The 13,070-nt window shown below is 46.7% G+C and overlaps 1 protein-coding gene across 1 annotated transcript; it reads right to left on the bottom strand.

Moving 5' to 3' along the window:
• Nucleotides 1-9,720: 9,720 nt before the first annotated feature.
• Nucleotides 9,721-11,389, bottom strand: Lrrc30 (leucine rich repeat containing 30). The gene has a single exon (NM_001399306.1). It carries the CDS (start codon nucleotides 11,324-11,326, stop codon nucleotides 10,424-10,426), a length of 903 nt encoding a protein of 300 aa, NP_001386235.1. The 5' UTR covers nucleotides 11,327-11,389; the 3' UTR covers nucleotides 9,721-10,423.
• Nucleotides 11,390-13,070: the final 1,681 nt, after the last annotated feature.

Here is a 13,070-nt window from a genome sequence, read left to right on the forward strand (position 1 = left end):
GGAAGCTGAGTCCAGACATCAGTAAAGGAAGCAGCAGCAGTGGCAGGGATAGGGTAGATGAAGTTGTCAGCAAGAGTGGAAACAAGCATGTCAAAATACAACTTCCTTTGTCCACGGCCTTTTATCTGAACTAACACCGGAAGTGCTTTCCACATTTAAAGTGAGTCTTCACACTTCAAACACTCAATCGATAAAAATCCCCCATAAGTACATCCAGTGTCTAACCTTTTAGTTTATTCCAGATCCAGTCAAGCTGACAGCCCAGGTTAATTGTCACACACACAGTGATCCATTGTATCCTCAGGGAACTCACGCAGAACTTTTAGTGGACACTTGAAGCCATGTGTAACAGGAAGTCCCATATGCCCCATACCTTTGTTGTAAATACAGACATGGCTCTGATAAAATGTAGTTTGTAGATTAGGTCAGCTGAGCCTTGCTACGTGATGGTCTGGAAGAATAGCATGGGACAGTCATGTGACTGCCCCACATTGCTGACCTTGGTTCCTTCTTCCCCAACACCTCCCAAGTTTACATAATACCCATACCATAATACCCAACCTCTCGACCACAAATGTCACTTAAGAGATGGATTCTATGATAAAGCCAGGGGGCAAAAGGACACTCTTTTCAGGCAAGCAGGACATCCTGCTATTATAGAGGTCAATGCTAAGAGGTGGTCAGAGTCTAGATCTTTCTTAGAATATGCATAGTCTTGATACCTGATACCTCAGTTTGGACCCTTAAGCTTTTATTGCATGTGTTCTCTGTGTTGTTGACAAACCCACACCCAGCCTCTGACCAATGGCAGTGACTGTGAGGCTGACCTCATGTCGATAAAAGATGCATTCTGATCAATCAGAAATGGAGTCTCACTCCTTCTTTAGCTATCATGGAAGAGTATTAACAGGAATCTCTCCAGGTAATTTACAAACTATACAAACTCAATTTCTTCTAACATATTTGATGGCTAAGTGAGCAAAAAAAACAATATTAGAAAACATGTACATTTCTGGGAGATAGAATGAATTTCTTGATATTAAGTTCTAAGGAAGAAGGCGTATTAATCATCTCATGGCTTCTGCTATTCCTGTGATTGAGAGTGTAGATTCTCAGCTTTCTTGTGTGTTTGTTGGTTGAGGGAGTTGACCCAAGAATTTCAGTGAATCCTTCAAGGGTTGTGGCAGCTGTGTCGTTCAAGGATTCTTGTCATGTGCAATCGGATCTCACACACTTCTGAGGCTAGTCAAAAACAAACCTAAGCCTTTAACTTGTGATTTCTGTACTGTGCTTGACATCAGTTTGTGTCTTTGACCAAACATTTGAAGTGGAGAGAACCTTAGGAGGAGGAGTCATTTGCATCCTCTTGTGAGCATTCAACAGAAGCTGGTGTGTGTGTGTGTGTGTGTGTGTGTGTGTGTGTGTGTGTGTGTGTGTGTCCCTTTGGCACTGACATGAATTCTCTAACAGTTCTCCACTAGCACCATGGAGTGCACAGTGGTTTGCTTTTGTTTTTTTTTTTTTTTTTCTTTTTAGGGCAAAGGTTTTACTATAACCCCCTAAAGCATTATCACTGACTCAAACCCAATGAGGAGATTTTAAGGAAACAAACACGTTACTCAGAAATGAATCTCTTCTAGACAGTTACATCAGAGTTTTTGCTCGATCGATCAGTGAAGACAAGCTGTCTTTCCCTTCCAAGTATCTATCCCTGATAATAAAGAGCTAGGATCCAGGTAACATGGTGGCCAGCACAGCCTCTGGTGTACCCTAATTCTGGGCTAGTTCATTCTCTATTTTATCAAATTTGAAAGAGTCCAGTACTGGAGATACAAGCAAGGACCTCGATCAGGCTAGGGAGGCCCTCGGTCCCTGAGCTATGTTCTGGGTCTTCCTCCCCATTTTATAGCTTTTGAATTGACTGAAAATTAACATATTCCCTACGGTGCTGCAAGGAGACACTAGCTCATTCATTCTGATCTATTTCCACAGTGCAGCTTTTTTTTTTTTAAATAATCATAACTACCATGAGCTTGGGGTTTCTATGTACCAAGGAAAGCAAAGTTAAAAGGAGATCATCTTGTAGAATCTCAAGGCGAAGGTAGACCTGCCTTACCTCTGAATAAACAAGGCCTGGAGGGGCCAAGAGGTGGGAACACGCTCACTGTCCTCACTCATTCACTCCACCTGCCACTACTGAGTGTCGAGGTGCAAAGTGACAGTCACCAAAGTGACAGCCACCAAAGTGACAGCCACCCCGGAGTCCAGGGTCTCATCAACCGTGGAGAAGCTGGACACGGGCCCCACAGCTTTCGGTTTTCCATGGAACACGGCCTGCTGGCTCCTGTTCTTCTCCTGTCTGCCCTGACACAGAAATGCCTGAACTGTCATCCCAGCTGGCCATGCCTGGCCCTCCTTCAACCCCATGACAAGGATGCCATCTCGAAAGAGGCAGGAATCTAATATTTTCCCGGATGTCCAGCTGAGTCTAACAGAGCCTCAGCAGGGTTCCAACCTCCTGGCCAGGTTCAAGGATGCCCTGCCATTCCCTGACCTCTTCCCATTACCAGGTGCTAATGACCCGTGTTGGCATCCACGTGGTGGGTAAACTGAGGCAGGCAGCCGTTGGGAGTCAGTGCTTAGAGCCACTGACAGGGGTGGATCCGGTACCTACAGAGGCTGCTGACGATAGCAGCCAGTGATGAGAGAAGTTTTACTCAGCAGATTTTTCTTTGAGGGAATAAAGCTTAATTTACTGGGGCTAGCATTCTCTGTGGCCAGTGGAAAAACTGTGAACTCTTTTAATTCCTCTGGATCAGAGAGAAAGAGAAGAAATTCACACACACACACACACACACACACACACACACACACGCAATCTGAGTGGATGAAACAAAAGGCAGAGTTCAATAACTTTATACACACAAATATAAACATACATACATATATACATATATACATACATGTAAACATTCATATATACATACATGAATACATTCAGGCAGACACACCTACAGACAGACACACAGAGAGTGGTTAGAGCAAAGCTTCAGCAAGCAGGCTCTAAGCATTTCACACATCCACATACACACATAAATACACACAACTGGTGGATGGAGCAAGCTCCAACACACACCCAGGCAAGCTTTACATGTATACATACAAACATACATGATGAGTGGAAGGAACAATGTTCCAACTCCCACTTACACAAACCTTACACATATGCATACATACCTACATACATACATACATACATACATACATACATACATACACACACATAGTGATAGATGGAAGGAACAAGGTGCTGACCCCCATTCACACAAAACTTACAATATACATACATATATACATACATACATACATAAATACATACATACATGCACACACATACATACATATAGTTGGAAGAAACAATGTTGCAGCCCCCATACTTTATTCTTTCTTCCATCCCTTATAAACCCCAGCAAAATCTTTCAAGCAGTATAAAATTACAATGTGATTACATTTTAGTTCTCTTCTAGTGAATGATTATGAAAAATACAGTGTGTTCCTCAATACCTTTCCAAGAAATAACATTACGTAGTACGGGTGAAGAAAATTAAGTATCCCCCAAAGCCACGTACATTCGTAACTAAGCAACTTGTTTTAGATGAAGAAAGTGTGAGCAGACGAGACGAGTTTTCTCGGAGAGTTTCTCTGACTGGCAGCAATTTGCCGCTACAAAGAAAGGATGAGCTATTTTATATGTATCCTTTAAAGTGATCTGTAAGAATCTTAGAAGAATCACAAATTTAAACTTTTATATAAAAATCAGTCCTATTTATCTTAGATCCTCAGAATGCATATCTACTCACCAGCAATTTTTATTAAATCATGTCAGAAAGCTGAAGGTAAACATGGGTGTAAGAAATCACCCCCCTTTTATATAAAAATCAGTCCTATTTATCTTAGATCCTCAGAATGCATATCTACTCACCAGCAATTTTTATTAAATCATGTCAGGAAGCTGAAGGTAAACATGGGTGTAAGAAATCACTCATCAGCAGCCCAGCCTCAGTGAGAGTCATGTCAGCCAGTGCTGCCGTTGTTCTTGTTCCCTGACCATGAAGGTCCCTAGCTTAACTAATAAGAGTGACCTTTCTGAGCTTCGAATTGTACCCTGAGATTTTCTACATCAGAGCCAGGAGCAATTGTTAGCTTCACTAACATTTTAATTTTCCAAATTCTTTCTAAGGGTGGTGGTCAGTGCTGACAATCTACGTCTCCATGTTCTTCTCTGTGGTGGTGACTGAATCATTAATCTGCTCCAGCAGCAATGCCTGAAGGAGATCAAGCATTAGTACTGTGAATGCCAGAGACACTGCCCAGTGGGGGACTGGAAGACCCTTAGAGTTTTCACACAATTCTTAGATTAGGAGGGATGTGAGGGCAGCAAGCACAGCAGAATTCCGTAACAGCATGACGTCCTTAGGACACATGCCACACCGTGGCTCACCCATGTGGCTGTGATAACCAATAGGCTGCACTCCATGAGTTCTACAGGCATTTGTCATCCCTCTTGCTTGGTCTGAGGCTGCCATTTTCTGCCTCCCCAGCCGAGCAGCCGAGCAGCTGGCCTTCAACGTGAGAGATGATGTCATCCTTTGTCAGTCCAGAGAGGGCAACAGAGTCGCAGGCTGCAGAGCCTTTACAGAGTGTAAAGTGTGGGTCTCCCCTGAACCAGCTACATCACAATCTCTCCCCCTCTTTTATGCAAACTTCATGGGAGATGCTGAAGACAAGTCAACACCCAGGATCTTTGACAACCTGGGTCCTTTTAAAAACCCTGTCAGCCCATGATCTAGCAAAGGAAGGACTCAGAATTACCTGACTACCTCAGGAAACAGAGTCCCTCCTCTCTCTCCATTGGATCTGGGACAAAGAAAAAAAGGGCAGAGGACACAAAGGAATTATAAAGTGGACCTACATTAGGAGAGTGAGATTTATTTCTCCATCAAGACAAAGAAAAACAACTGTAGTCATGTATGCATCCAACGCTGTTCAGTGACATCACACCCTTGCCACTTCTAGCCCTGACCCCCCAAGAGATCCTATACTCTCTCACACATCTCTTAAATGGTTTCTGCTACAGCAGATGCATTCTTTAGGCAAGACTCACCTTCTTTGTTCATGGGCCTGAGAGGGAGAGGACAAATCTTTTAAGTTCAGACTCCATTTTAGAGAGCCTGACCTTAGTTTGAACTCAGGTAAACTAGCATTAGCTTCCAAGTTGCCCCCCAACCTAAACCTAGCTCCAGTCTCTAGGCTAATCCCCAACAAGACCAGCATCTCCAGGTTACACCCTCACAAGACCAGCATCTCCAGGTTATTCCCCCAACAAACCTGCACCCCCAGGTTACAAACCCACTTCCTAACCACCACCAATGCAGAGGGGAGCAGAAATTAAGTTTGTGATATGACTCCCAGCACCAGCCACAGCAGCTTTCCAGATAGATGCTTGCACTCTTACCCTGCCTTGCTGCTTGCTATAAAATCTTGCCCCAATAGATGTTCAGAGCTCCCCCATCACCGAAACCATCCTGCATGATGGCGGTTCGTTGGAGGGGCCCGAGCTAGCTCAAATCGAATAAAGACCATGCTGTGCATTGCATCAGATCGGCTCCTATCTGTTATTTCTGGGGATTGATAGCATTTCCCTGGCACTACAAGAGCACCTGGGGGTGGTAGCTGAACCATCTTCATGATCCTAACATCTGCACAGTCTCTTGGGGCACACAGGTGCAAGGCAGGTACTGAGCCATTAACACCCTTGCCTCTGTCCTAAGCTCTGGGCAACCCCCTGCTGGGTGGGTGCATAGTGTAGTGAGCAGGGCACTTAGGAGTGCAGGGATTTCCCAAAGTGGCATGGTCCTCACACTGAGGAACTCAAGTCATGGAAGACCAAAGAATATGGGTGATCGATCCCTTGGTAGCTCTTGCCCTCGCTGTTAGAGCTAACACCAGAGCCAGTGTCCACGGCGTATACTTCCCCTAGTACCGGAACATGTTTGCTCCAACTCCAGTTCCGCCTTCTGTCTTCTGCCCTCTACTGAGATAAGTAGCCTTAGGAAATATGTCGTCTCCTTGTAAGTAGATTCCTAGGACGCTACTTTTAAAAATCTGCCTAGCAAGCTTCATGCTAATAGCTTTCACTTATGCTGGCCCTAATGACGCCCAAGCTCTTCCAGATTCATTATGAGGCCTCTCTGCTTCCCCTTTTTATTACTGTGCTGTCTCTATTTTTTCTTTTAATTAGCAATGCTTCGGATTTAGCATGTAAGCTGATGTGTGACTTAAAAGAAACACTTGAAGAGAGTTCTTTTCCGTACAAGGTCAAGATGGCCCCCATCAGTGTTTTAATAGCTTTTATGTTTCTCCGAAGCTTACTTTGTTTCCCCGAAGTGCGTGTAAGGGTCATATTTTGGTATTCTTGGATTCATCGTGATTAAGAAACGGCGTCAAGGGTCCTGATGCACATGACAACCAAGCTGGAGATTTTGTTTCTCCTGGGTCTGTTACAGAAGACTGAAGAGAACCTCTGAGATAGCAGGTTAGCCCTGAGACACTTAGAGAGCAGACATTAACACCATCACTCCGTGGGTATTTCCACGTTAGTCTAATCTAGCCGTTTATGTCTTTGCCTTGCTATTTGCATCTTTTTGAGGTAATTTCCTGAACTCACCCTCCATTTTTTAGCCATTAACCAGAATCTTAGTGATTCCAGGAGGCTGAGGAGGGAGTCACTCCTGGGCCTGCCTCTATGGCATCAATAAGCACCTATCCTGAAACTTCACCTGTCCCGTTGTCTCTGACTACTCATATCAGAATGTGATTCCAGTGACAAGACCTTCCTTCTTCCTTCTCCTCTTGCTTGGCTGTTAAAACCCACATTTGTTTAGTGTTTTGAGGACTCTCAGAGATTTATCTCCAAGATGCAGATATTCATTGCTTGCTGGGGGTGGGGTAGGGTAGGGAACGGCTTCTTTACGCATCAATCCCTACAGATAATGATATTTTCTGTTTTCTAATACAGGACATGTTCACTCTGGAATCCAGGTGTGCTGTTCCGAAGTCACTCCGTCTTTGGTGACTGAAGACTCAGTTTATTAACCAAAGCCCGAGAATGGAGAATCGCTTCTTTAGTCCGTGAATTAAGTCAACAAGTTCAGTGATGACTACGGTTTCTCTTCCTGATGTGCATTTAGCGCTATTATTCCACAAACAGATGTGTCTTTTCAATCGTCCTCCTTTTCTTAGGAGCATAGGGTTTTTGCTTAATCGTGTGTTCATACGTTGCAACTGCTTCAAAAGGTACTTCTGAGCAAACGCCTGCGCGCCTGCGCACTGAGAGCCCAGAGGCTCGAACACAACACTCTCGGGAGTGGAGCCGCAAACTCCCCGCATCAAGCACCAATTAGTTCCTATTCTTTGACAGCGTGAGTTCCACAGCCAGTGCAGTCATCCTCGGCGCTTTGATTCTGAGAGTTTCTGGAACACCTGCAATTTACTTGAAATGTGGAAGTGGAGGAGCCATGACAGATAGGCGAGAGGCGTTCCACAGACAGTCAGTAAATGTGGAGTTAAGACTACAGAGACAGAGGTTATAGTCCCGCCACACTAGTATTTTGAATAACTGAGCCCATTAGCTGGGATTTGGCACAGCACTCCCCTTTATCAATAAAAAGAAGTATTTACAAAGAATCAATAGCTAAAGCACGTTGGGCAAACTGCTCAGCTTTTGTGGTTCCCCAGTGAGTGTTAACAGAGGAAAAACCTCACTGCTGTACTTCTGAAAGCTTTCAGCAGAAGCTGGCAACCGGATTCCCCCCCCCCCTTTTAAAAAGCACAATGAGCTCATAGGTCACCTTCAAAATATGGTAGATCTGTTCCCAGGAGTGGAGTAGCGCGGGATCAAATGGCTGAGAAGGCAGCGGAGGAGATAAAATGATCTCTCAGCAGGATGGGGACAGAGCCCTTGGCCTCACCGATGTCTCTGCTCAGAGCAAGGTCACGAAAGCTCAGTGGGAGCCAAAGTTGTCCACAGCAGAGAGGCTCACGGGCATCGTCCTGGCACACGCCCGGGCCTGCCTGACAGCTGCGCGCACTTCAGCTCAAAGCTTCAGTGAATGACCTGCCCCGCTCTGGAGAGTAGAGCTCGACCCGTAATTTCCCACTGAGTCAGGAGGTCAAGTGAGAATTCCACTGATGTCTTTAAATAGTCTTGGCTCCAACTAACGCAAAGCGGGTGGGGATTTTGGAGTGTGCCCACGTGGGGCTGGCAGAGAGCTGCAGGTCTTCTGTTACTAGGGGCCTGGAGGAGGCTTCCTCAGCTGCCTCCAAGTAACACAGGTGAGATCTGTTTGCAGCAGCGTTGGAGAAAGGAGAACATTAACAGATGCGTTAACCAGCAACTGGTGTCTAATTATCAGCGGTGGGAACCGCTTCTTTTGTGTATGGGATAATTGGCATTGGGATTTGTTTGGGTGGGAAATCATTTGTTCCTGTAAATTCGTGGACCCCCCAAACCCTCCAATATCTCTAGGGAAAAGGAAGGTGGCAGCTGCACACAGCTAGAACCTTACCTCGGAACTTGGCAGCAGCCTCTGCCCCAGTGTTTTATTGCCCTTCCTATTCGAGGAGGAGAGGGGAGAGCGCAGGGATGCTCAGGGTAGATAACTTCAGGACAGGGAGGATTTATTGCCCCACCTGTGCTCCCAGCTTGCTTCAAATTGCTATTCAGGCTCTGGGATTCAGGGAAAGCTGCACCAGGGTCTGGTATTCTTGCTTTATGGGGATCTCAGCTTAACACACTTGTTGAAGGCCCATGAGGGTGCCAGTCTTTCACCCAACTTTCATCCCTTTGGTGGAAAGCACAGGATGTCATCTCTCTCGGAGCCCCAGCCTCATGTCCTGACTGGAGAGGGGGCTATCGAATTCAGTTGAACTACAAGCATTAATATGAAATCAGCTCTGAAAGTCTTGCCACCAAGTTCAGGTCCTAGAACTTGCTGTTGTTCATTTGTTACCGTTTTCCATAAACCGTATGCAAAGAAACCAGAGGAGTCTGCTCTGGGTAGACTTGTAGGTTCTTTTACATATTTTGATTTGTTTTATGTGTTTGAGTGTCATGCCTGCATGTATGTGTGTGTACGGTGTGCAGCCTGGTGCCGGAGGATGCCAGAAGAGGACATCTGATCTCCTGGAACTGGAGTTACAGTTTTGAACTACCATATGGGTGCTGTGAACAGTCCCCAGGTCCTCTCAAGAACAAGCTCCATCTCTCTAGTCCCTCCGTCCTAACTCTTTAATATTGACATCCCAGGGCATCTGGCTGCCACAGGGCAGCCTGATCATGTGACCCAGGCTCACTGTCAAGACTTGCCCTTGCATCCATTTGGCTAACAGCCAAACCCTCTTAAAATCAACACAGAGAACAGCTTAGGACCTCAGTGGAGATGTTTGCTTACATACCCTATGTGAGACTTAAGTGGCGAATAGCCACCTTTCCCAAAACGTTGAAGGGTAATTACTTTGTGTACATGCCTTGTCCTTATCCTGTCTTCCTTCCCACCTCTTGGCTGTTCTCCCCATGGCTTACCTTGTCTTTGAGGGAATAGCGAAAGCAGAAAGGGGCAACTGTTGGGGAAGGGACTGGAAAGAAGACTGAGGCTCCACACTGAGACCATCTTGTTTATTCCCTGAAAGTCATGATGCCATCTGGTTGAAACCAGCACACACAACCATAAATAGCCCGATACAGATCCTGTAGGCATCATAAAGGAATAGTTCCTATGATCATTTCCCCAAAACCCAAAGGGACAGCTTTGCCTGTTTTGGTCCCAGACAGCACTGAGCCTGCTCCTCTTTACCCTCTCACCTTGAAGGAAGCTTGCTTGGGGCTGACACAGGAACCTGTCTTGCTGTTGCCACCTCACTGCCAGTTACTGGTTACCAGTTACCAGTTGGAGTATAAAATACCCAGAAAGTAGACAGTTTCCACCCTTTCCACCACACTTGGCACACGGGACATAGAAGTATATATTTGATCTTGGAATTACATCAAGTTTGACTTATCACTCATACTACCAAGAGCTAAGTCTTGCCATTTGAGTAGTTTGTTCCTTTTGGTAAAACCCAAAAGCCTGCTTCAAGTCAGGCTTTGGGTGAGATGAACGTATTTTCTTGGTCAGGGATACCAGGATACTAAGGACGGATAAGGTTAAAAGCAAATGTCTCACCTGGGCCAATGCTGTACAGCAGCTTATCACATGGGAGCCCAGCGCTGACAGACACTACATTAGAAGGTTTAAACTAGAGACGGACCCCAGCTAACAGAAGCTGCATGAGCTGACCCTTGTCCATGTGTCTGACATCCGCCTCAGTTGTGCTTTTTGTCCTTCAGGTAGCTGTAAAGCATCTCCAGGCCGCCCTCCACCAGCTCCGGCAGGGGCTTGGATAAAGGATTATGGGAAATGTGCAGCCCCTTGTCCATGGGATTCCACGCAATCCTCCCCAGTCTGCACAGCAGGTAGAGTTCATCTGGGAGGGTCTGGATGTCGTTATTGTTCAGGTTCAGCAGCTCTAGGCTGGTGACTAGGCAGAGCGACCTGGGGAAGGAGTGGATGTTGTTGCTCTCTGCGATGAAGATCTGCAAGCTAGCCAGGCACTGGATGCTCTCCGCGATGTTTTCCAGGCGGTTGGAGCCCACGTGCAAGAAGTCCAGTTCCTTCAGAGAGAACACGCAGAGGGGGATGTGAGCGAAGTAGTTGTTGCTGAGGTTCAACTTCCGGAGTCTGGCGAGGTCCGCAAAGCTGGCCGGGAGCTGGGACAGGCAGTTGTGGGACATGCTCAGCACTTCCAGGTTCCTGCAAAGGCTGAGCTCGGCCGGCACCTCCGCCAGGCAGTTCATGTTGAGGAAGAGGACCTTGAGGCTCTGGAGGAGACTGACTTCTTTGGGGAGACTCTTGAGGCAATTCCCACACAAGTTTAGGACCACGATCCGGGTCAGCCTGCCCACCTCAGGGGGTAGCACTCGGAGCTGGTTGTGGGACAGATTGAGTTTCTGGACTTCCAGCAAGCCCCACAGAAAATCTGGGATGTCTGTCATCCCTTTCGTGACTAGGCTAAAGCTGACATGACGCATGCCGCGCTTCAGCAGGGACCGTGGGTCCTTCCCCAAGAGCAGGGTATCGTCCCACGAGGAGAACTTCTGCCTCTTCCCCACCAGAAATCTCTTGGGGTCCTTGTCATCGGAGCTGGCCCTGGACTGTTTGACCCCCATCGGATCTTCCTTTCCTCCTTCAAGGTTAGATGTTTGTCCTGCCTGATCTCCCAAAGGTCAGACTGTGGCGGGCAGTGGCAGTGCGGAGGCGAAGACAGAATATGGCCAGGGGATCCTAGCATGGATGGAGTTTGTCTTACCAGGCCTTGCAGATGACCAAGTCAGAAACCTGCGTGGCTGCCCGAGAGCTGTGCCTGGTCCTGGGGGTGTGCTGATGTGGTTTCTCTCTGAGTGGACAGGCTGTAATAGTAGCCTTGTCCCTGAGGCTTCCAAACAGAACTGCTCACTTCCCTCTGTGCACCACAAGACAGCTGTCACTGTCATTCTGCTGGAGTATTACTGACCTGGTATGTGCTCACAGGTTACAGGAGAGGTTTCATATAACTGCTCTCTCGGCTCTTCTTTGGTATCGCAGTTGAGCAGGGTGATTAACAAATGCGGCTAGAAAAAGAAACAAAGTAGAAAATACAGCTGACTGCACCAACAGCGATCCCTGGCTGAGGGAACTGATCCCAGAGAGAGCAACTATTGCAGCTTGCCTGGGCACTATAGGTGGAGTTAGGTTTCCAGAGCCAGGGCTCATCGGATGTTGTCACTGTGCCCACTGCAAGTGTCAATGAACTGTGCTGGTGAAAAAATAGCAAAAGCTGCCCGGACACTTGGCCCTGCCCCAGGCAGAGGTTCTCACTGTGCCTGCCAGGGTGACTTAGTGAGGAGGGTCAGTTTCCCTCACTGCTGCTGTAACTACAGGAGCTCTGGTCCCTCTGTGAAATGACAGAGCGACACTTCAAGTGCAGGACACTCATTATTCTTCAGGGGTGGTTCCATTCCCTGGTTACCTACCATTTCTGTCTCTCTGCCTTTCTGTGTGTCTCTCTTACTATCTCTGTCTCTGATTTTCTCTCTGTCTCAGTCTCTGTCTCTGATTTTCTCTGTCTTTCTGTCTCTGTCTGTCTCTGTATGTCTCTATCTTTTATTTTCTCTGTCTCTCTGTCTCTGTCTCTGTATGTCTCTGCCTCTCTGCCTCTGATTTTCTCTGTCTCTGTCTGTCTATGTCTGTCTCTGTCTCTCTGTGTGTCTGTCTCATTGTCTCTGTCTCTCTGAGTCTGTTTTTATCTCTCTGTTTCTCTCTCAGTCTGGCTCTCTCTGTGTCTCTCTTACTGTCTCTGTCTTTTTCTGTCTCTCTGTCTCTCTGTGTGTCTGTCTGTCTCTGTCTACCTCTCTGTGTGTCTGTCTCATTATCTCTGTCTCTCTGATACTCTCTCTCTCTCTCTCTCTCTCTCTCTCTCTCTCTCTCTGAAGGCTAATTCTACCCTAAGTGTGCAGGGTTCATGGCTGCTCCTATAAGTTGCCGAAGTGTACCTCGCAAAGTTCACAGAATCGAAACCCTGACTTTTCAGAATGTATTTAGTGACATAGGCACATGAGGACCCAGTGAGGAGAAGACAGATTTCCATAAGCTCAGAAGAGGACTCCCAGGAGGATCACCTGACCTCAGTGAATTCTGTCCTCAGATCTGTGAGCAAAGCAAACATCTGAGGTTGAGCTATGCCGTCCAATGCCTGTTCTGGCAGCACTGCAAACGAATGTGCTTGGGTAGAGATGGACACTTTGCACAAGTGGAAAATACTAAAAATTATCTATTTCTGTGAATGGAAGGGAAAGGGCTAGCCAGGTGATGATATCGCTCTGAGGAAGGGTCTGGCAGTGTTCATGATGGACCCAGGAATGCATGGCTCTTGCT

This window comes from Rattus norvegicus, chromosome 9, assembly GCF_021556685.1.
Source record: "Rattus norvegicus strain SHRSP/BbbUtx chromosome 9, alternate assembly SHRSP_T2T, whole genome shotgun sequence".
NCBI lineage: Eukaryota > Metazoa > Chordata > Mammalia > Rodentia > Muridae > Rattus > Rattus norvegicus.

What these genes read in the sequence shown, in the direction of transcription:
- Lrrc30 (NM_001399306.1), bottom strand. Translation starts at nt 11,326, where the DNA reads ATGGGGGTCAAACAGTCCAGGGCCAGCTCCGATGACAAGGACCCCAAG.